The following is a 24,419-nucleotide window of genomic DNA, read 5'->3' on the forward strand; positions in this document are numbered from 1 at the left end:
GATAAATTACACCCCTAAGGGGAAAAAATGAGGGATGAAAATTTTGTATAAATCTCCTTAGATTATCGACTGATTAAAAGATTAGATTCACACATAGGATGCTTTTTACTACGGGAAACCTTTTTACGCGGACGAAGTTGCGGGCGAAAGCTAGTAAGTCATATTGTCAACTTAACAATAGACACTATTTTTTTAACGCAATTATTCAATTTACGCTTGGTTCGATAAAAATTTTACCTTGTATTCTTTCATCTAGGTATTAAATTATAAATGTTTAGGTAATACCCAGTTATTATAATGACATCGACGTAGCTTAAACAAACATTGAAAAATAAAATCTCTTATAGGGCAGTCGCGTTTCCTAAAGAGTTCTAAGTAAATATAAATATGTCATTTCCATACAAATTCGAGTCTGTCAGCTCGGAGGAGCAAAAACTTCTGGAAAATACTTACAAAAGTAAGTAGAATCTTATTTATAGACTAATACACAAACAGAACGACACAGATTAGATTTATCTAGATTATTTTTCTTTATCAGATTCGGTAGCGATCTCGTCAATCAGCATAAAAATGATTAGGTATTATCATGAAAGTTAAACAATTATTTGTGCGATTCACAAATAGTTGTTTCGGGTCTGATTGTACTTTGTGTCCGTTGTTTGTACATACATAATATATGTTTGTAAAAGACCCCGCGGCATAAGATCAATTCTTAGTGCGGGAGTACCTTTTTTAAATGAAAAAATGAATATTTAATAGTAGATTTACATGATAATAAATACTAACATTCTGGCTGGTAACAAATGCACTCTCGCTCTAGTATAGCCTGTTAGTATAGTGTAGTTTTTTTGAGGATGTCACTGGACATACTCGTATAGTAAACAACACAGTTGATAGAAAATGAAACTTATTCTTATTATAATGTGTTGTCAGTGCCATGTCACGTTGGTCGATTGGGACCCAAGGGTAATATAGTGTTAGCAACGTACATGAAGGATGCTGCCAACATTTACAACATGCCGCTGCGCTCTACTGATGTTTTTGTCGGCAGTTATCAACGATCAGGTAAATAACCTACTATTCATTATTTACCAGAATATTTAATATTTCTCCTATAGTTATAAGGCGTATTCCTCTTTGAGTACTTTCCTTTACGGCTACCTACGGTTTTAGTACCGTAAGATATAGGACATAAGGTGCTAAACAAAATATTTCTGAAATGCCTTGCACATGTTATGCCTTAATCAAAACGTTTTGTACCTACGTCTTTCAAGGAACGACGTGGGTCCAAGAGCTTGTGTGGCTGCTAGCAAACGACTTAGATTATGCCACAGCGACCAATGTACCGCTTCAACGCAGATACCGATTTCTCGAGTACGTAAACAATAAAATAATTTCAAGTAATGTTTATTTGACGTATTACTAATTAACCTATTGTGTGCACCTTTCAGAATGTTCATGATGGTCGAATTAGATCAGATTGACGAATTTATAGAATGTGTGTATGGTCCAGACGCGGATGTAAAGACATTAAAACCTTTTTTGACGCAAACGGGTACGCCTACTAGTGGAATGATCGCCGCGATGCCAGAGTCTAAACCTCGCTTTATCAAGACTCACCTGCCCATGTCTCTGCTGAACCCCAAGCTACTGGACACCGCTAAGATGGTGTATGTCGCTCGAGACCCGCGAGATGTCGCAGTGTCCAGCTTTCATTTCGCTAAATTTTTCAAGATAATGCACTTTCCTGGTGGCTTTAAAGAACTCTGGAGTCTTTTCCAGAAAGGTTTATGTAAGTAGACTAACACATAATGAACAAGATTTTTTACGTTCAGTCATGTGTTACCATATAAAGATCCGGTTCATATCTAATGGAAAATGCGTCGCGTAACGTTAGAATAGAGAAAAAGATAATAATACGTTTAATTCTCCCACTTAAACGATAATGGGATCATACCATACACATTATTAATCAAGCAACGCCCGGCGCATCGAACCGACCATAAATATTCAGAACTGTTCGATTTCTTTCAAGTTATTTGATAAAAAATCTTAAAACAATATTCATTGGTCTATTTTTTGTTTCAGTCATCTTATGTCCAATATTTGAACACGTTAAAGATGCATGGGCATTGAGGAACCAACCCAATATGCTGTTTTTATTCTATGAAGATCTATCGAAAGTACGTACTTAAATCAAAACTTAAAATCCCATAAGCCACGAATATGCCGACATATTACGACAAAATTTCACAACACGTATTGCCAACGACTTCGGATGCTCCACATATTATCGATATATATAATTCGCGCGATGTCATGAAATTACCCCGCTTCTCTTGATATGTCACTCATGACTTGGGGCATTTGTCCCTAATTTTATCCCTGCCTTATTTTACACCTTCATGATCGACATTCAGTGTTATAATGGTTAATGTTCGCAGGATCTCCCAGCCTCTATACGCAAAGTCGCAGATTTTCTCGGGAAGAGTTTGAACCAAGAACAAATGGATCGTCTGTGTGATCATCTTAGTATTGAAAACTTTAAGAAAAATAAGTCAATCAACAATGAAGGCTTGAGGGAATACGGTATCCTCGATAGTGACGAAACTTTTATAAGAAAAGGTAGATATTTATTTACCTTTATTGTAGCTGTTAGCTTTCTATTTATACTAATATCTACACTCAGACTATACTTACTAATATTATAAAACTTAAGAGTTTGTTTGTTTTAACACGCTAATCTCAGCAACTACTGGTGCGAATTGAAAAATAATTTTACGGATAAAGCCTATTTATTGAGGAAGGCTTTAGGCAATATTACAATACGGTCATTATGAGCGGAGTAGTAACGAAAAATTTTACAAAAACCGGGAAAATTATGCCCCATTCTCGCGCGATTCTCTCTCAAGCGAAGTTACGCGGGTCAGCTATTTGTAGAATAATTATGTGTTATTGAAACTTTTAATGAAATATCTTCAGGCAAGGCTGGTGGTTGGCGCGACTACTTCGACGAGGAGATGACACAACAAGCTGAACAATGGATCGCTAACAACCTACGAGACACTGATCTGCGCTATCCGAGTATGACGCAATAAGTTAGTTGCCAATTAACTAAGATAAAGATATATTTTTTGTAAAGTTAATGTTTATTTCTACCTTTATTTATACTATTACCTTCTTTTTGGGCTTGAATCCAAGCAGGTATCAGAACTAAAGTCCCTGAGTGTGTCCACGATTAGATTATTACTTCTATCTACCAGGACCGGCGCTCATAATTCGCATTAAAGATAATTTGAATTACAATATATTTATATTTTGAAAATGCAGAATAAAAGTAATAGTGTGTACAATTAGGAGATAATTCATGGCTCAGACAAGTGCCATTAATAGAATTGCGGAATTTTACGACTTGACTACCTTAGACAAGTCGCTCTGCCCGCAGCAAAAGAAAGATTATTTTACACATAAGAAAACATAATATAAAGTTTAAAAAGTCGTCACTATTTAAATCTCAATAATGGCTGTATTGACTTGGCTAAAACTTGGTGGAGAGGTAGCTTAGAAGCAGAAGACGGACGTAGGACTTTTTTTATGACTTTGCTAGAGCTCAACCAATCGACTTATTCTTTTTGTAATACATTGAAGACACGGCAAAGATTTTATGGAGAGAAAATAAAAATGCGTGAGTGGAGCTGCGCGGGTCAGCTAGAGGATAAATAAATAGAAAGTCATGATGAAAGTGTTTATTGAAATAATCAACTATTTTTATTAAATGATAATGTAATGAGCAGATTTATTTATCAGAGAGTATACTGACGAAATGTTTTAAAAGATTGTCATCATTATATGTAATGGAACAAAGTCTAAATTGTAATTTATTGTTATTATTACTTATGTTATCTTGTCACTTCGTGTGTGGCAATAACAATAGTATAAACGATACATTAGATATTATCGTGCCACCTTCGTATCGGAACTGTTATAAAAAAATCCAACAATAGATATTTTACAGGTGCGTTATGCGATAATAAAATATTATCTATCTAAAACTTTCCTAAATAGATTTAGATAGAGAAAAAAATCGAATTGTCACTCTCTAGTGATTCGTAGTTGTGATACGAGAACGAGTAGTGATACGACAAAACATCATCTAATAACCGCTCGTTTCAGTTTCAAAGTTAGACCTAAGACCATAGAAAACAGAAGAGACCATACCTACAATAAAATTATGTAGGTATTACCTACATAATTTTATTGTAAAAAAAATATGTCAAATGGCCTCGTTATTGAATATTAAGTAACACCCACACAAACAAAGAAAACAGTAGAGTTAAAATAAAAATGAAACTACATATTTACGTCAGTCGACTTCTTTATTTATCTGAAATACAACAATTTTACATACTCGGATAGCGCAGATCAGTGTCTCGCAGGTTGTCAGCGATCCACTGTTCAGCTTGTTGTGTCATCTCCTCGTCGAAGTAGTCGCGCCACCCACCAGCCTTGCCTGGAGAAAAACTTTGATTAATATTCAGTGATACCTGAGTGGTATAAGTAACTCCCACGCACGTGGTCGATGTTCGAACCCTAGGCAACACACAAATGATTTTTCGAAGTTATGTTTGTTTTAGAAATAAAAATCATTTGTTCCGGTGAAGGAAAACATCGTGATGCAATCTTGCATGCCTGAAAGTTCTTTAGAACAGTTCTTGAAAGAATGCAAAGCCCCCAACTCGTATTTGACAAGCGTGGTGGACTCAATGCCTAATCCCTGCCTCAATACGGGAGGAGACCCTCGCCCAGCAGTGGGACATTAATAAGTTAAATTGAATAATATTCAGAACTACTACACTCTAGTATTTTCCACTAACGGATTACTAATTTAGCATTCCTAGCTTATTTTAGATTTATTCAACTATTTGCATCAAATAGAGCGTATCCTAGCACAAAAAAGTTGCAGTGGCGATTTGTGGTTGAGAAAAATGCTACAATTATGTCACGTTTAAAATCTTTGAAAAACTATACTAGTACAATACAAGGCCAGGTTCGAGCAAAAAATTATTAGAATAGTTATATTTTATCACCGTTTTTAACTCTTTTACACCTGTTAATTGCGATCAGTATCGCGATTCTCTACCAATATCGACTACCGACAACCTGCTAGCTATCGAAATATTGTATAAAACTTGGCTCAGCGCCCCTAGTGGGTGTCGTAGAAACTATTTTAGCAGTACATATTAAACATCAAACTCTCGATACTTGATGGTTCCAATTGTAGAGAATCGTGCTACAGGCTTATCTCTTTTCGAGAATGTGGTAAATAAATCATGCGGAGTTTGAATTTTGGCCTTAAAATTGTATTTTTTGAAATCTTTGTTTATTCTGGCTTTTGGTGAGCTCAATCGCTTATTATAGCCTAAGTCTTAAGGTTTTTAATTAATTCATAAATACCTCTATATGTAATGTTGGTAAAGTAAAAAATTAGAGTCCAAACCTGTTCTTATGAATTTTTCTTCGGTGGCGAGTAGTCCAAATTCCCTGACATCCTCAAAATTCACGGATTGATTGTTTTTAAAGTTCTCTATACTGAGGTGATCACACAGAGCTGGTATTTGAACCGGTGACACTTCTTTACCCAAAAAGTCCGCAATTTTTTGTATTGTAGCTGGTAAATCCTGAAAAAAGAAAATTACTTTTAACACTCTGTATTGAATAGTTATAAGCTCTGCTTTGTTTAAAATCCGGCAACCATGCTTAAGCTGCACAAAGACAAGTGCTTCTTATTGACTAAACAAAAATATTTAAATTTTGCGACTACAAAACAGAAAGATTAATGAGAACATTCATCATGTAAGTTTTAAACGCAATACCAGACAACAAAGATTATAATTCGCATTTTTTAAATAACAATAATGTTACCTTAGATAATTCTTCGTAGAATAAAAATAGCATATTTGGATGGTGTCTCATTTCCCACGCTTCTTTGACGTGCTCAAAAATAGGTGTTAGTGTAACTGAAAGAAGAAAACAATTTATAAATTACACTTTTTTATGAATATCCAAGTAATTTATGCGCTGTTTTAGTATTTTTCCAACATCTTTTACGCCAAAGAATGAGTATTATGACGCAGGTTATTGAATAAACAACACTAGGGAAATTCAAATCAAGCTAATAAAAGGGTCCTAATTGTTTCTTACTGGGCATTTAAGTTTTAAATTTAGGGAAAATACGACCAACGCTATCTATCGTTATATAAATCGTTATTGCTTGGAACTTGTTGCGTGGCTCCTTACCGTTCGAACTGTCGAATATCCAAAATTTTACATTTAAAATGTACTGCCAAAATAATTTCTACAACTGTTAGAGGCAGTGATTAGAATTTTAGACAAAATTTCTCGATAGCTAGCCGGTTATCGGTAATCAATAGTGGCAGAGAATCGAGCTAATGGTTGCATCGCGTAAATATTACAGGAAAGAATCGTTACAAGCAAAGAAAATACACTCACACAAATCCCTTATAAACAAATTCCAGAATTCTTTGAACGGGTTAGGGAAGTCCAACACTTTGAAGAGTCGGGAGTGATGGAAGGAGGAAACTGCGACGTCTCTTGGATCCCTCGCGACGTACACCACCTTGGAAGTGTCGAGTAATGAGGGGGGCAACAGAGACAGTGGCAAGTGAGTCTTGATGAACCGCGGGGATGGCCTCAATAGTAATTTGTCTGTAACTGGTTTACCCACTTTATCTATCACGACCAAACCTTTCTCCTTGTCTTCTACATTGTTCATGAAGTCTTCCTGCCACTTTTTGTTAAAGAACATGAATAGTCTGTAAGAGAAATTACTTTTATGAATTGCACTGCCTGTGGTAGTAGATGTGCTGATTTACTGAAGATATTAGGAGATTAAAATACTTATATCAGAGAGTATTCAAAAATAATGTATTGTTAAACAATAAGACAAAAACAAACAAACGAATAGTACGAACGAATACTGGTATCAATACTATTTATATAGAGGTTTAAATAACATTTAGAATAAATTATATAATTGAAGTTCCTTACTCTATGAACGTGTATCTTTCAGTGAGGGTTAATGCTTTTGCTTTTGCGAAATCCAAATCATTTGCAATGAGCCATATTAATTCCTGTGCCCAGGTAGTTCCTGAAAAAAAAATTGTTACTCATTTTACACGTTAAACATTTTATATGGTGGTTAAGTTAATCCTCAATGCATTGCATCCACCGACTAGAGTTTGGATGATTAACAGTTTAAAACGTTACTATAAAGCGATGAAACTCCGTCAAACTCTCATCTCTGATAACTATTAATTAGAATATCATATTTATTGGCGTTGCAGATGTTGATTGTGGAGTATTTAGAATGTCGGACTCTCATTTTTGAAAGAGTGTGGTCAGTAGTTAGTCAGTTTTAAATAACTGACAGTTATGTACCTGATCGTTGATACGTCATGACGAATGTGTCATCGCTTCGTACTGGCATGTTGTAGATATTGGCCGCTTCATCGCAGTACGGTCGAAGCAGCTTGTATTTCTTCGGACCTACGCTGATGAAGTCTTTTGGAACTGGAAAGACATAAACTTCTCACTGCTTTAACCCTTTCGGCCTACAAGAGTGGTTTCAGTGATGAAGATAGGATAATATGTTAGAGGTAATAAACAAATTAAATATTGTACTTGAAGGTGGCTAGAATCTCGCAGGGGAAACCTACCTACAGTACCTACATATTTATATATATTATATATATATGATAAAAAATCTTATCTAATCCTATACCTCTGAATTGGTATCAGAATCATTTATCTCTAAGAGCCTGCAAAAAATAAAATAACGCACGGTTATTGAGAAACATTTTTTTTTGATGCATTACTATATAAGCAGGCGCAATGGTTGATACCATTGCGCCTGCTTTAAGCACAATTCTGAAACGTTGATTGCTGAACAAATATTTTCAGTAAATCATATTTTTTTAATTAAGCTTTTTTAAAAACAAAACGTAATGTATGTATAATGTACAAGAATATATGTATATTATTATTACATATATGATGAAAGTAATTATATTAATTGTAAAAATATTTGTTGATGCGAAATTAAAAAACATTGATTATAATATTAGTTGTAATTGTTTAATTCGATTCTACAATTACGTATTAATCGTATCTAATACATTTAAATAGTTATTAATTGAAAAGAAATTATCACTTTTAATTCCAAACGTTTTAGCAGTTTTTTGGTTCAGTAACCTATTCTTTGAATCTCCTTTAACATTTAGAAGAAAACGTTTACAAAAACAGAAATAAATACACAGCATGAAATAGTATTTAAATTTACCAACCTCCATAAGATCTGGCGATATCTGCCTTCTCCTCCAAATCCAACTCCTCAAACTTATATGGGAACTGTTTATTATTTTCCATCGCACTATTCTATGAAACACGTATAATCAAAGTATATAAACAGCCTGTTACAGCCTCTTATAAAGACTATGTATATTATTACTAGCAATATAACTTATTTTGCTTCCTATTGTTATAACAAAGTAGGTAAAAGATAATTCATAAATCTTATTTAATATGTGAATCTTATCTTTACTGATATAAATCACATAAATTTTACGCAATAATTTATACACAAATTAGTTTATATACACACTAGCGGACCCGACCGACGTTGTCCTGTCTACACGTCAAAAAAACATTGTCCAGCCGACAAAATTGTGAATCTAAACCATTCTCCGTCCCCTTGAACACACACAAAAAAAATCATCAAAATCGGTCCAGTCGTTTAAGAGAAGTTCAGTGACATACACACTTACAGAAGAATTATTTACAAAAGATGTGTTTAAGACGTGGGTATAACACATTAATTTACGCACTAACTAAAACGTAAAAAGATATTAAAAACCACTCAAAAATTTTGCAAAAATTTGTTACTGTTTGCTAAAATACACTTCTCAATGTAAAAGGAATAACAATAAATGACAAAACTGTATCGGTGTCTTTCAATAAATACAACGCGACTAGTAAGGCGTGGGCATATTGAGCTAAAACAACATTTTGAAAGTACGAACCGGTAAGTAATCCAGTCTTCACATAAAACGTTTATTTATTGATTAATATTCGTTACTACTAACATTTACTTTGAAACAACAGTTTGTGTTTTATCACCTGTGTTTTTTAAAACAATATTTAATTTAACTGAACAATCCACTGAACTGTTTAGCAGTGTACTTCGTATGTTAATCGAACAATACTAACCAAGCCGATCACTGTAATGTAGTGTAATGTTTTTGTTGTTTTTATAAAGAAGGTCGCAGGGTTAAACGACGCGGCTATTTAGATAAAACGTGTGTTCACTCCAATTAAACTTATTTTTATTTTATTATTTACGCGAGCATCGTCAGTCAAAAATATCCTTTAAAAATTAAAAAGAGAAAATAGTTCCAAATTAAACCTACAATAAACTTTATTAAACATAATAAAAACTAGGTAGACTAAACTAGGTAGCGACCCCACAGACTTCAAGTTAAGCTTCTATTGACCCCCCTACATGTTCCAAAAATAAAAATGCGTCCTCTAATAAATGCAATATTCGGCCCTCAAATTGTAACATTTCAATGGACTAAATAGATAGTTTGTATATTGGCATTCTTATCTGTCTTATCTTATCAATTGACATTTTGGCAGTTATTTCCGTAACTTTACTGTCACTATATTTAGCAGATTTTACTTCTTTATTACTTAAATATAAACCGTTAAACTGGCCCTAATATTTGTTTTGTCAACACATTCTGATAGTCTGTTTGACAGTTAGATAAAGTAGTAATTAATTACTTATCAAAATACAATAATGTAGAAGTATGAAAACTGCATAATCATTGTGAAATAGTAAGTTATAAACATAATTTAACGATTTTTACTCTATCCACAGATTGCTATATTGATTTGTTTATAAACAAACAAAAGAACCTAATAACCTACATTTCTACAGATAATCCAAACATGAAATAATGCTGTTTTGCATCTAAATATACCCGTATGTACCTAGAATATCTACCCACTTTCAAAATCAAATCATTAAGGTCAAATATTGACACTTGTGATAATATAATCGGTAAGTACAATTACTGAATTTACCACGGAGAGTGAATTATGTGTGTTGTATTAACTATCTTTCATGTTTATCTTAGTCAATAAAAATATTACTGACTCGTTCGGTAAAATGCTACCGTGAAAATATATCACTTCATCTAATTTCATCGAATGTCATAGTTTAATATATCAGCCCATAGAGATATTATTTCTGTACCCGCATCTTTTTTCATGTGTTTAATAGTTACAGTTCATACGGAATCCTCATTGCGTCCATCCTGCCAGTGTCTATAAATATTCAAGGCTGTAGCAAGGAAAATCGACTTATTTACCTACATACTACATACAGTACATACCATTCAGCATTATTTACAGTCTATTGTAGTAACTACTTAATATGACAGTAATTACCTGTGCAAGTTGTTAAAGGTACAATTCATTAGATGTTTTTTGTTTTTATAACAAACGCAAGCTATTTTTATAACAGTTGCGATTTATTTATGCGCCATCTATTTTTATAGCAGTATACACTCAAGCGCATAGTACATGGTTGTGTTAGTTGAAAGATGGCTGAAACGCCGTGCGGGTAAGTTTATTTCAGTGCGAGAAAAGGTATTTTCGTTTTGTACGTAGAACTATTATTTTATATTTTTTATATTATTAGTATACCCTTTATAGGAATAGTTCATTAGGTTTAAGTCTATTGCTTCACTGATGTACCCTTAATACTTTGTACTGTCTCGATCTTAAAGGTACGTAGATAAAAATTTATATATCACGTATTAAATTATTAGGGCTGTAATTCTTCGATGTGCTTTATTAAATATCAATTATCCATGTGTGGGAACCGCAGATCAGTGTCTCGCAGGTTGTCAGCGATCCATTGTTCAGCTTGTTGTGTCATCTCCTCGTCGAAGTAGTCGCGCCAACCACCAGCCTTGCCTGGAGAATTGTGTAAAGTTTTCAATACACCTATTATAAGCTCAGTGACGTTTGACATTAGGTTCAGAGCGTTTTTCTTTCACTCATCTTTATCATCGGTCAACTCTGTACTGTACATATGTACATAAATACATAGCATCACCTGTTACTCCTGAAGGCTTGGGCAGAGGTGTTTCGCAGTTAACACTGTTAGTGCCGTTAGTTGCCGATTTAAATAAACAACACTGCCTTTACCATTGTATGCTAATGTCAAGTCAAATCAAGGCTCATTTAGCAACTCGGCAACTATCTCTGACCAAAAAAAATATAAAAAGTTCTAACCTTTTCTAATGAAGTTCTCATCTGGTGTAAGTAAACCGAATTCCCTCAGACTTTGATAATTCACGGACTCATTTTTCCTGAAGTTCTCGAAACTGAGGTGGTCGCACAATCGCGCCAACTGCTCCTCTGTTAGTTCTTTACCAAGGAAATCTGCTACTCGAAGTACTGCCGCTGGCAAATCCTGAGATAAGAAACCATTCAAATCATAAACAAGGAAAAACGGTACCTACTTAGTTTAATAACAATATTGTCGACAAATAAATTGATATCAATAGAGATAAAGTACATATGCATGTAAACAAGCCTATAGTATATCTTAGAACTTTCTACCATTAAATTTTAGATTATTCTGCTTTATGATTGTTATTTATCAACTTTAAATTAAAGTTATATTTTTAGGCACAAAAGAAGAAAATATTTGTAACAACATAGCAGCAACCACGTAGCTTGATCACTAAATTTACTGGTAAGTATTTCGAAAATTAAGCCTTTTATAAAATGCGCAATTACCTTTATGAGTTCTTCGTAGAACAGAAACAACATATTGGGGTGATGCCTCACATCCCACGCTTCTTTTATGTGTGGGAAAAATGGACTAAGATTAACTGAAACAAAACTAAAGTAAGTACAAAATTACACAATGATGAAGACCTGGCCAATTTTATTAAAATATTGACATTCACCAGTTTTAGTACGCCGTTTTAGCTTCATAAGATTAAATGTAAAATAATTAGTTAGAAGTTAAGCCATGTGCAAGGCCTTTGTGCGGCTTGAACAACTTAGACACTAGGTTGACCACTAACCACACGATAAGAAGAAGAAGAATCATACAGAAATAGTATCTTTCTAATTTGAAACATTAGCAAGTAGTTCCCCTTACCTAAATCTTTGACAAACAAATTCCAGTAATCCTTGAATGTTCCTGGGAAGTCCATTATTTTGAACAGTCGAGCGAGGTGGTATGATGAAACTGCGACGTCTCTTGGGTCCCTCGCGACGTACACCACCTTCGAAGTGTCGAGTAACGAGGGGGGCAACAGAGACAGTGGCAAGTGAGTCTTGACGAACCGCGGGGATGGCATCAATGCTAATTTCCCGGTTATTGGCGTAGCAATATTTTCTATAAGTTTCAACGCCATTTGTTTGTCCTCTGAATTCTTCAGAAAGTCCTCTTCCCATTTTTTGTCGAAGAATGTGAATAGTCTGTAATTTTGTACGAACAAAAAATTTAACAATTCCTAGGTCTGACTCACACGATACATGTATATGTGATTTAAGTAGTCAATCATATGTTAACTTTATATTAGGGTAAATTAAAAACATGGTAGACTTACTCTGTGTAGGGAAATCTCTCAGTGAGGACCTTAGCTTTCGCGGTGGCGTAGTCGAGGTCGTTTGCCAACAGCCACACAAGCTCCTGAGTCCATGTAGTTCCTGTAATCACATAATATGCACGTTTTAACTTATTACGTTTCACGTCCGTATCGTTAAGAATATTCTATAAATCCTGTTTTGTTGGCTAAACACCCACGGAATCTATCATTTCGTGTGATATTAAAGAATGTGCATTATTCTGCAAGCAGAATCATAACGATTTTGAAGTTTAAATAGAAATTAATTACATTTGTGAAAAATGCTAGGAAAAAGTTGAAGTGAAAAAGGTTTTAAATGTGAAAAGCTTTTCAAACGCAAATAACACGAATCAAATAAGTTAATGCTGGCCTCCTTATTACTGGAAATTTTTTGTTGGAAATTACACCAAAAATGGGGATTTCTGATTAAAAATGCTTTTTAAATAATTTTTCAGTACCTGCTCGCTGATACGTGACGACGAAAACATCGCTGTTCCTCACTGGCATGTTGTAAATGTTGGCAGCCTCTTCGCAATATCGGCGCAGCTGCTTGTACTTCTTCGGACCCACGCTCACAAAATCAAATCTGTGGTCTACGGTTGACGCTGTAATATAAAAAACAATATGAGACAATAACTATAGAGGTATAATTTTGTTCTAGTCGTTTTCATTCAGTTATGCAAATGGGTGAGTAAAAGGTGGGAGCTAATGAGTCTTATAACTCTCTTAGCGAAACGTTTTGCGAATTTTGAGGTATTTCGTAAAATAATTCTGAGTGCTGATTTTTAAGTCATCTAAAAGTTAATAATATCAATAAAAAGTACATACTTCTATATGCTTTAAAAAAGGCCGCTTTCTCTTCATCCTCTAACTCCTTCATTTCAAAAGGAAAGTGTTTTTGTTCTGCCATCTTTGTTTACTGATCGATACACGAGTGATTGTGTTCGCGGGAAGCCTATTATTATATATTATTATAGACCGATATGGGGTATCGCTGATAAAATAGTATAAAACTCTCAAATACGCAGATAAGTAATTGCATATCTGTAATGTTTTGATTAAAAATTTTCCCTGAAAGTGTGGGTGTATTCAGACTCTCATTATAGCTACAATTTTAAGAACACTAGGTACCTAAGCTAGTGTAGTGGGCACACGAAGGTAAAGTATGGAGATAAATAGTGTCTATGGACATAAATCGTACTGACATTAAAGTGCATTTTTCCCAGGTGACTTTGATGTAACATGTAGTTTTCCGGATTACATTCCTTCTTCTTCTCCATTTTTAGTGGTCGCTGTCTAGCAACAGTCATAGGATAACTTCAAGGGCTTGATGATATAAAAACCAATATTCTTATAAACATCTTATTTACTCTTTCAGATGAATGCTACTAACATTGTAGGGACAACTTTAATTATGTTACGCAGCCATAATTTTCCTGATTATTCCTTATCTTAGGAGAAGATACACCAAGCTACAGTCTCGTTGGTAACGATGCAATTCTGCATTATCAAGTACCATAACAATAATCTAATCTTAAGATAATTTCAGTAATTTTTGGTGACTTTTCCTGTCCGAAATGATATCAAACTATTGGATTAAGAGAGAATAGATAGTGTAAGTTATCTAATTTCTAGATTATAATGATTTCTTATTATTATGTGTCTGTCTTCAGCTTTTAAGAGATATGATAAAAGACGGGCGGATAAGAGTCCGATGTCTTATAGATAGTGAGAAAAAAAGGAAATTTCTGGTAAACTATTTCCGTAACTTATATAGTCTACTAGCTGACCCGCGCAACTTCGCTAGCGTCACATAAATGAATCATAATTATCCCCGTTTTTGTAACATTTTTCACTGGTACTCTGCTCCTATTAGTCGTAGCTTGGTGATACGATATAGCCTATAGCCTTCCTCGATAAATGAGCTATCTAACACTGAAAAAAAAATCCAAATCGGACCAGTAGTTCCCGAGATTAGCGCGTTCAAACAAACAAACAATCAAACAAACAAACTCCCCAGCTTTATAATATTAGAATAGATTTTATATATTAACTTTTACCTATCTAATGATTCTTACATATATTAAGTAAAGATATCAGTCGCTTGAACAGTTAATACTTAAACTATGAATAACTTATTTAATTTACATTGTCGTTTAATTTAACTCTACAGTAACTTTGTTTATTTACTCATTTTTATGTCTTATTGTATGGAAAGGGCAAGTTCGCTTCGCTAGCTATTCTACGTTATTGTCTTAACCTTGGAAGCTTGTTTTAAAAGCCTGCTACAGAGGTTCTTTAGTCCAGTCGAAACCACCGATACGAAGGATTGAAAAGTAGATGTAACTAAGAAGTTCGGCTAATCAACAGATATAGTTCATTTATCCCAAATGTGGCCAATTATAGAATTGTTATATTGACGGGTGCACAATATTTTGAACTATTCAAAACCAAGACGGTTTTGCTAGTTATCAGAAAGCTCAGGCCAGGCAACAACGTCGTATAAGCAACAAAGGCATAGTCCGGGGCGCCATCAACGGACACGGTAAAGAGGATATTTTTAACTATAATATTACAATCTGTTTCTTTTTACCAAGTAGATCAAATCGATTTCTTACCAAGCCTACTGAGTACCTATCTGATACCTTCTGAACTTACCTATATAACTAGCGGACCCGAAAGACGTTGTCCTGTCTACACGTCCTTAATTTGTAAAAATTAATTAAAAAAACATTGTCCAGCGGACAAAATTGTGAATTTAAACCATTCTTAGATCCCCTTGAACACACACAAAAAATTTCATCAAAATCGGTCCAGTCGTTTAAGAGAAGTTCAGTGACATACACACTTACAGAAGAATTATATATATAAAGATATACTGTATGGTTGGGTATATCCCTGTGTGAGTGGATTAGGCTTCCGACGTTGCGTAATCTAAGTTGGCTTATAGTCAAACTAGTTCCTGACTGTGAGCAAGCTCATGGCAGCATTGGCGATTCGTGCACAAGTAATAAAATATTGTTGAACTATGAAAAGAACTACAATCTTGAGTCTATATTTAGCAAACGAATTGTTGTATTTTTTTCTTTATATCCATCATAAGGTTAATATCTCTTTGCGTCAATACGTTGACCTTTTATCCATGTATCGATTCAGATTTGTCCATTATTATAGGTACTTACAGTCATAACGCCTATTTTTTTCCATTTGTTTAATATTTCTTTCTGTACAAACCATCCTCTTATTTCAGGCGGTATTATATAAAAAAGTATCAGAGAAATCGGTTCAACTGCTTTCGAGATTTACGCTTAGCAACACATTTAGCGATTCATTTTATAATTGAATAAATATTTTATATAAAAATTAAATGAATCGCTAAATTGAAGATATAAATAGGTATTTATAGAATAAATAAATTATATAAATCTCTTTATTATATGCCATAGCTGTAATATTTATTCATCAATACAGTGTTGTATTTTCTTAGACAGTTGGGAACCGTAGATCAGTGTCCTTCAGATTGTCATCGATCCATCGCTGGGCATCCAGTGACAACTCTTCATCGAAGTAGTTACGCCAATCGTCTGATTTCCCTGCAGTTTAAGTGAGCAGCTTAAAATATTTTTTTCAGATAGCTAGAATAAGATAAAATAACGTCCTCCTAGCCGATATCTGGCTACGGCGGTCAGTTTCGTTGAAACTGGCCATTTGTGCAGTACTTTTTATATAGTGTCCAAGTGTGTGCACTATACCTCTACACAGGTATAAACCGGGTTATCAGAGTAAAAGAATAGAGAGTGCTCTATTTCTTCATTCTCATAACCCGGTGGGACGGATAACGGGCACGACCAGTGAGGGGTCAGGCGCAGTACCGACGGCTTTACGTGCTCTCTGAAGCACGGAGGCCTATGACCTTAACTTCCTGACTCGGAGCAATAACATTAAGCTAACCTGCTTTGACACTAGAAAAAAAGAACTCAAAAATACATTTTCAATTACTTTTTTACCTTTTCTTATAAATGTTTCGTTTGGCAAGAAAAACCCGAACTCTCTCAAGTCCTCATAATTAACAGATTTATTTTTCTTGAAGTTTTCAACACTCATATGATCACACAGTCGAGCCATTTGTTCGTCATTCAGCTCTTTGCCAACAAATGCCGCTACGCGCCGAATAGTGGCCGGTAAGTCCTGAAACGAAATACATTGTTTATATTTGAAATGTCTGAGGTACCTACCTACTGCACTGTATGTATGTACGTACTTACGACATTATAAAGGCAATCTTACATGGTTAATACAAGTACCTAATATTCGGTCTATACTGTTTTTAAATCTAGTTTCATATGAAATGACACGTAAACAATTTATATTTTAATGTATCACCGTATTTTCTAATACAAATAGTTTCCAAGGCCGACACGAGAATTTTACTTTTTAAGGATAACCATGAAAATCAAAGTTTTATTTATTACGGAAACAAACAATGTTTCAAGAACTTGAATTTGAACGTACCTTGGCAAACTCTTCATAAAACAAAAACAACATGTTTGGATGATGCCTTTTTTCCCACGCTTCTTTCAGATGCTCGAAAAACGGCGTTATCATGTCTGAAAATAAGTTGTTTTTCTTAACAAGTGAATAAAGAAATCCATTGTCTAATTAATCTCTCAAAAGCAACTAACTTAAACGAAGAAAGGTTAGAATTACAATCAGTCTATCATTTTTCTTGTAAGTATATTATTTGGGTATATGCCTTCAGGCGAAGCGTATAAAATTACATTAATGAAACCTTTTATCTGCCAAAAAGGAAATTGCTTTGTGAAAGAGAAAGGGACTGTGTTTACAGATATCTACTTAATTGAGTCCTTTATCTAGGGATTATTTACAATCCTAACTCTATACACTACTCGTATACTACAGTTTTTTGTTACGGAAGCTGTACTTACAACGATCTTTCCGAAACAAATGCCAGAATTCCTTGAACTCGCCAGCGAAGTCTAGCACTTTGAAGAGTTTCGCGTGATGGTACGAAGAGACGGCTACGGCCCTAGGGTCTCTTGCTATGTACACAGTTTTAGCAGTGTCCACTAACGTGGGAGTAAGCAAGCTCAAAGGCATGTGGGTCTTGATAAACCGGGGTGAAGGCATTGCAGCTAATTTTTCCACGACTGGTAGACTCATCACTTCTAGTGTCTTTTGAAGCTTCTCCTTGGTTTCGACGTCGTAAGAGTTCTTTTGTTGCTCTTTTCTAAAGTCTTCGTAGTACATGAAAATTCTGAAACCATCGTTTAATATTGAGTATCCTTAATATCAGTATTAAAGCTACATATTCTTGCTAGATGAATGTGGATAGGCTATGAATATTAGGTAAATTTCCAAATCCAAGAGTGGTAGACAGAAAGTTTGGTCGCAAATTGTGCTTAGGTTTCCTTATAACGCTACGATAAAAATTAAAAAAAATACTTGAGTTCAAATTACTTACTCTAAGAAAGGATATCGGTGACTGATCGGCACATTTAGTGCTGTGGTATAATCCAGATTATTCATAAGAAGCCATGTCAACTCTTGAGTCAATGTAGTTCCTGCAAGTAATGATAAAATATAATTTAAAATTAAGGTTACTGACTTATGATGACTGCTACACTTACTAAAGTTTAGTGCAGGTGAACTATTTTTTTCGCCAAGTATTTATTTTAACATCAGAAATTGTACTAAAATGGGTCTTTATTGATTATTCTTTTAGTCTTTCTTGATTATTATTCTTGAATCGTCAAAAGATTAAAACTTTTACTATATGTGTAGTTCTCTCAACAGTAATAAAAATATATTATGCTCTCTAGTTTATAATAACGTATGAACTATGAATAGATAATTAACTGACGGTCAAGGTCCCAAACGAACACATAATAATTGATAACAACAATGACTTGAGTTTTTTGGAAGAATAAACAAATACAATAGATACTTTTGTGTCTCGCGTAGATCCGCATCTGAAAAGTATTCATTATTTATATGTCTAATTATGTATATATTAGTCAGCTATAATATTGTCTCCAGTCCCTTCTATGCTCTAAAAGTCTAAAATATAGGAAAATTATTGGGAGCGGTGTCCTGGTGTTCGCGGCGGTTAGGAATTGTATAGTAATGAGTTGGGTAGGTGCTTCTCTACTGAATTGCCAGTTAAACTATATTTTTGCGGCAAACCTTGAAATTAGTTTATATTACTACTGTTTTGTACCTGATCTTTGATAGCTGACAACGAACAAGTCATCAGGTCTTATTGGCAAGTTGTAGAAGTCTTCGGCGTGATCACGAAAACGTTTTTGCATGAGGTAACCTTTTGGTCCAACTCTGATCGATTCAATGTGGGGATCTGATAAACAGAAAATATTTAGTAAATATTCACAATATAACAAAGTTTCATAAAAGAAAAACGTCTTTAAAATAGACTGGATTCTCTACCAGACAATTTATCATTAAAGATACAGATTTATACAGGTATTATTTAGTAGGGAAATTTTCATAGTTATTATTAGGTGCAGCGCAGACGACAGACTATCCGTGACGCACTTTTTAGGCTGTGAAAATAGAACCTATGCAATTATATGCAGTAACGCACACAACGCGCAAACATTCCGGCGCGTTGTTAACTTTTCGAGTTTTGCTTTATTTTGTTTTGAAAGCATTAACATTAGCGCATTAGCGACACCTTCATAATAACTGCAGCTGTTTTAATAAAAATGTAAATAGACTTACATCTGAACAACCTCGCGACCTCGGCTTTTTCTTCATCACTGATCTCTTTAAACTCATAAGGATACGGGACACGTGCCTCCATCTTAGATATTCCACTTTCAACACTATCTTTGATGCTTGAAGTCACACAAATAACATTCAATATTTACATACAACTATGTAAGTAGTGACTAAGTTCTGCTCTGAGACAATGTGAGGAAACAATTGAGATAAAAGGTATCTCGTTTCGCTTTTATATCAAAGGTACAAGAATTAACTGTGTGAATAGTTTGTTTTATTTTAGTATAACAACTACAATTCCGACAATTAATATGACAGTGAGTAACTTGTGTAATTGTGGTAAAAAAAAGACTAATATATTATGTGTAATATACTATATTGCGTGAAATGTAATGGTAAGGTCAAGCTTATAAACATTGTGCTTAATTTTCAAAATAACCGTCTTGTTTGCAATTTAAAGCTGGCCACGAAGGGTTCGGGCTATCGGGCTATTGCATTTGTGGGAATCGTAGATCAGAGTCCCGCAAGTTGTCAGCGATCCATTGTTCAGCTTGTTGTGTCATCTCCTCGTCGAAGTAGTCGCGCCAACCACCCACCTTGCCTGGAGAAAATTTATGATAGTTGTAGCTTGGTGACCTAACGTGCTCATCTTTAGCATGGTACATAGGTACACTCTCTATTTCTATTTTAACACTTTTATAACAGTCTTATAGTCAATGGTGTCTTAAGCAGTAAACAAAACAATCAGAGATAGTTAATTAGCTGGACTGAACTGGTCAAAAACTTTACGCAAGATTGTTCTATATGATTTGAAAATTCCTAGCTATGAAGCATTGATACAGTATTTTCGAACGAATCTAGATTCGGACTCGACACCTTGGTGCAGAAGTTCTATTCTACGCCACAGAAGCAAAAAAGTAAAGTTAACACTACCTTTTCTGATATAAGGTTGTTCTCCTTTTACCAGTAGTCCTAGTTCGTCCATGACGTCATAGTTGACTGACTTGTTCTTTCTGAAGCTGTCGATGCTCAGATGTTCACACAGGCGCTGAACCTGCTCCTCATTGTACGGCTTGTTGAGGAATGATGCCACTTGGCGAATCACTGTCGGTAAGTCCTTAGCAAAGAATATTTAAATTTGTAATTGTTATAATAATATTTGTAACTGCGGCATCGAATTTAACAAATGTTTTAGAAGTTAAATAACACGAAAATAAAATAATTTTTAACTGTTTTAAGTCCTTTTACACTTTAACAAAGTAGGTTGATTTTTTTTTTTTAATAATTGGTACCTACGATTTTAATAATTCACTTTTATTTTCTTTTCTATTTTTAGCTTTGAACTTTGATGTAGCTACGTGACTGTGAATTGCCTTGTTTACATTACTGTGTTTATAAAATTGTTTTGTGAATAAAAAGTAAAAAAAAACATAATATAATACTAACAACCAGACCCGGAATAAATATTAAACAATTACATAAGTACGTGTGTAATTGTTCCGCATAAATGTCATAATCTCGTAAGTGCATTTGTCAGTCCCAAAGGCGAATAGTTATGGCCTCAGACTTACCTTAGTCATATCTTCGTAAAAGAAGAACAGCATATTAGGATGGTGTCTCATTTCCCATGCTTCTTTTATGTTATCGAAGTACGGTGTCCAGTAAACTGAAATATACATTAATTTAATTAAAATGTTGACACTTTTGAGCGGATTTTCCAACTCCACATGTTGGACTGTAATCTGAAAACCATAGTTTAAAACGGCTCCTGGGCCAGAACTACGCTATTTCCCATAGCAAACAGAACTAATTTTCTAAAAATAACCTTATTTATTATACTTTAAGATCTTTTTAAGATTACTTATTTATATTATTACGTCTTATAATAAAAGTTCTCACTTGAACTACTGACGAATAAATTCCAAAAAGTCTTGAAGTCACCATCGTAACCGAGAAGCCTGTGTAATCTGTTCATGTGATAAAACGAGACGGCAACATCGCGAGGGTCTCTGGCTACATACACGACTTTAGCCGTGACCAGAAAAGATGGCGGCAGGAGTGACAGCGGCAGGTGAGAGTATACGAAGCGAGGAGACTCTGCCTCTTCCAATCTTTTAGTCCCGGGGTATGTGATAACGTCTAAAAGTTTGACCTTGCTTTGATCTTGAGTCTCGGCCATTATATTTTCCTTCATTGACGGGTGTACCAGCGTGGGAAACCTATGAGATTAACAAATATATATTTGTTACTTTGTAACCTGTTTATAATCGTATGTGTGTAGGCTACTTATTAATTTGTAGGTAAGTAATTTAAGAATCGTAATTTTGTAAGAAGATCAAGAGATATTATTGTTTCTATTTTAGCTGTCCATAAATATATTTGAAGTCTCAATCCTCACATAGCATTTCTTGAACGATTAAGGAAAATATTTTTAAAACAACATAGGTAGGTACAATTTATTTAACATTTTTACAACGAATAAAAAATATTGCCTCAAGTAGTTATAAAATATTAACAAGAATGAACGGTAACGATTATATTTGGATTAATCAGAGCAGAGAAATTTATCTACGTTAAAGTACATACACAGACGTATAAGCTAAGTATATAATATACTAGCACAGCGATTATTTACAGTATCTTTACTTGGTTTATTCACCATTCACCAATATCGGTTAACAATACAAACTTACTCCAAAAACATAAATCTGGCGACGAGCGGTATTGACTCCGACTTGGCAAAGTTCCAATCGTTGGCCACTATCCAAACGAGCTCGCGGGTCCAAGTTGAGCCTACGAAATGGACATAGCCATTATAATATTACACCTCCTATTATTTAAAAAGAACTAAATACTTACTAGCATCAATAGTGGTAAAAGCATTTCAATGCGAGAGGTTGATTGAGGATATAAAACTTACACATCTATGACTTCTTGAAGTTCTGAGTGTTATAGACATAATTGTTACTTAAACTGTAGTCGATGGAAAATATCTTGAGAAATCCTTTAAAAACTGTTGTCATAAGTATTCAAAACCAACCAGCCTTATGTGGTGCTGACCTCATACTCGTAGTATAAATTCTTCTTCACTCAATTCATTTTCGATCCCAATTTTTAGGTATCAACGATGAGTCCCACTAGCTACTTTTATTGTAAATCCAGTGGAACTGTATCAAGTTCCAATTTCTTAGTAGGCGTTGGGTACCCAAGCATTATCCCACCCAGTATAGTATTACAAACTTATACGTTTAGGAATGCGGATTAATAAACAAACAAATGAATATCCAAGAATGTAAAATATTCTAGAAACTTTAACAAGTTCCGTTTGCGTGATGAGGGAGTCGATGCGTGTAAAAGGGTGTTTTTCCTCATCGAAGAAAATTGTACCCACTACTCGAGTAAAGAAATTGTGATCGTTGTTCAACGTTTTTATCTGATTGTACCGCGTTCGTTAGTAACACAGCTAATTGTGTATAACATTCTGTTATAATTTATCGGCAATATAGATAGTTCGTTTAGCAACTGGATAATAATGTAAATTATAGTTTCTGTATTTAATCGACCACTGTACCATAAATCAATGTTTTTATTATCCTCATATAAAAAAAAAAGATCCTCATGAAGCGCCCATAGTCAGTTGCGCTCACCGGTCGGTAAACGATCTGTGGGTTAAGCAACCAATGGCGCGGTCATTCCATAGATGGGTGACCGCATAGTGGTATTTGAACTGGGCGTCTCCGTGCTTCGGAGGGCACGTTAAAAGTCGGTCCCGGTTGTTGTCTACTAAGATAACAGTCGTTAAGCCACGTCAAAGGCCTCTCGGGCGGCTTAAACAACTTTGACACTAGGTTGACCACTAACCATACGACAAACAAACAAACAATTATCCTCATAGCTCATCTCTTGAAATGCTGTACTGCTTAATGCCAGTCAACTACAGTTGCCTACTGGCATAGTTACACTTACACACGAATTCGGTCTTATTCGTTTCGGATTCGAGATAAAGTAATTTCAAACCCATAGTTAGTTGCATGCTAAAACATATGAAATGTAAATGATCTGAATAAGACAATCATTTCTTGCTTGGTTATATTATTATTATTTAAATAATATAAGTTTAATTGCAGAAACACCCAAAAATCATGCAAAGTAGGTATATAATTTTTATTGAAGAAAGATGCTTTAAAACAAGCCCGATTCCAGCGCGATTACATTCGAATTCGTATCGGAAGGAATTCAGCAGGAGTCTTGAGCTTAATACAAGCCACCATTACATTTGAACAATATAGAACAGTAAAAGTCCAAACCTGATCTTGGATAACTGTTGACGAAGATATCTGTAGGCCTTATCTTCATGTTGTAGATGTTAGCAGCTTCTTTCTTGTAGGTCTCAGGGAAGAAGTAGCCTTTAGGCCCCACGCGAATATAATTCGTGTGTCCATCTGAAATTATAGAAACTTGTATTAAAACTTTCTGATTTTAGTCTATAGAAGTAGGCCGCCGTGGTGCAGTGGTTAACTTAACGTTGACTCGCCACTATCAGTACATTTGGACGTCGTGGGATCGATTCCCACACGGAACAAAATAATATTTGTCGCGGGTCTGGTTGTACTCTTTTACGAAAACTACTCGACGGTCTTCAATTTGGTTCACTGATTATAGCCTGAATATGCTATGAACTTGTACCCTACAAGTTTTATTACCCCGGGAAATCGTTTCAGATAAACAAAGCTGCGGGCAGAAGCTAGTTATTTAATAAGTGACACGGTTATATTAAAGAAAATTCGTCAGTTGTTTAACATTTTGCTCACGTAGATTTAGTAGGTGCAAGTATTTATTTTTACTAGAAAAAGAGAAAAGACATTTCTAAACTGACTCAATCTGTGAGGGAAATAAAAGCTTAATATATCCAATTTCCTATTTAATTTT

General features: G+C 34.6%; 5 protein-coding genes and 1 long non-coding RNA gene across 6 annotated transcripts; 2 read left to right on the forward strand and 4 right to left on the reverse strand.

The window, feature by feature from the left end:
* Positions 1-660: 660 nt before the first annotated feature.
* LOC142987861 (sulfotransferase 1C4-like) lies at positions 661-3,098 on the forward strand. The gene is made up of 6 exons (XM_076136800.1): positions 661-1,065; positions 1,275-1,374; positions 1,452-1,792; positions 2,089-2,183; positions 2,445-2,625; positions 2,983-3,098. The coding sequence occupies exons 1-6, from the start codon at positions 990-992 to the stop codon at positions 3,096-3,098; spliced, it is 909 nt and encodes a 302-aa protein (XP_075992915.1). The 5' UTR covers positions 661-989.
* A 1,269-nt stretch (positions 3,099-4,367) lies between these two features.
* On the reverse strand, positions 4,368-9,288 carry LOC142972532 (sulfotransferase 1C4-like). The gene is made up of 8 exons (XM_076113742.1): positions 9,099-9,288; positions 8,364-8,454; positions 7,459-7,590; positions 7,069-7,168; positions 6,511-6,833; positions 5,923-6,017; positions 5,498-5,678; positions 4,368-4,510 (listed from the first exon to the last, which is right to left on the reverse strand). Exons 2-8 carry the CDS (start codon positions 8,443-8,445, stop codon positions 4,401-4,403), a joined length of 1,023 nt encoding a protein of 340 aa, XP_075969857.1. The 5' UTR covers positions 8,446-8,454; positions 9,099-9,288; the 3' UTR covers positions 4,368-4,400.
* Positions 9,289-10,571: 1,283 nt separating this feature from the next.
* On the forward strand, positions 10,572-13,305 carry LOC142972535 (uncharacterized). Its single transcript, XR_012959458.1, has 4 exons — positions 10,572-10,705; positions 11,782-11,848; positions 12,289-12,434; positions 13,190-13,305. It is a non-coding gene; the product is annotated as an uncharacterized LOC142972535 (long non-coding RNA).
* On the reverse strand, positions 10,700-13,683 carry LOC142972529 (sulfotransferase 1C4-like). Its single transcript, XM_076113739.1, has 7 exons — positions 13,563-13,683; positions 13,193-13,339; positions 12,717-12,816; positions 12,263-12,585; positions 11,893-11,987; positions 11,383-11,563; positions 10,700-11,061 (listed from the first exon to the last, which is right to left on the reverse strand). Exons 1-7 carry the CDS (start codon positions 13,642-13,644, stop codon positions 10,946-10,948), a joined length of 1,044 nt encoding a protein of 347 aa, XP_075969854.1. The 5' UTR covers positions 13,645-13,683; the 3' UTR covers positions 10,700-10,945.
* Positions 13,684-16,177: 2,494 nt separating this feature from the next.
* On the reverse strand, positions 16,178-19,676 carry LOC142972530 (sulfotransferase 1C4-like). Its single transcript, XM_076113740.1, has 7 exons — positions 19,491-19,676; positions 18,973-19,107; positions 18,217-18,316; positions 17,681-18,009; positions 17,247-17,341; positions 16,742-16,922; positions 16,178-16,327 (listed from the first exon to the last, which is right to left on the reverse strand). Exons 1-7 carry the CDS (start codon positions 19,570-19,572, stop codon positions 16,218-16,220), a joined length of 1,032 nt encoding a protein of 343 aa, XP_075969855.1. The 5' UTR covers positions 19,573-19,676; the 3' UTR covers positions 16,178-16,217.
* Positions 19,677-19,978: 302 nt separating this feature from the next.
* On the reverse strand, positions 19,979-23,861 carry LOC142972534 (luciferin sulfotransferase-like). Its single transcript, XM_076113745.1, has 6 exons — positions 23,798-23,861; positions 22,184-22,283; positions 21,390-21,709; positions 21,062-21,156; positions 20,424-20,607; positions 19,979-20,091 (listed from the first exon to the last, which is right to left on the reverse strand). Exons 1-6 carry the CDS (start codon positions 23,844-23,846, stop codon positions 19,979-19,981), a joined length of 861 nt encoding a protein of 286 aa, XP_075969860.1. The 5' UTR covers positions 23,847-23,861.
* Positions 23,862-24,419: the final 558 nt, after the last annotated feature.

The sequence above is a fragment of the Anticarsia gemmatalis genome, chromosome 4, assembly GCF_050436995.1.
Source record: "Anticarsia gemmatalis isolate Benzon Research Colony breed Stoneville strain chromosome 4, ilAntGemm2 primary, whole genome shotgun sequence".
Classification (NCBI taxonomy): Eukaryota; Metazoa; Arthropoda; class Insecta; order Lepidoptera; family Erebidae; genus Anticarsia; species Anticarsia gemmatalis.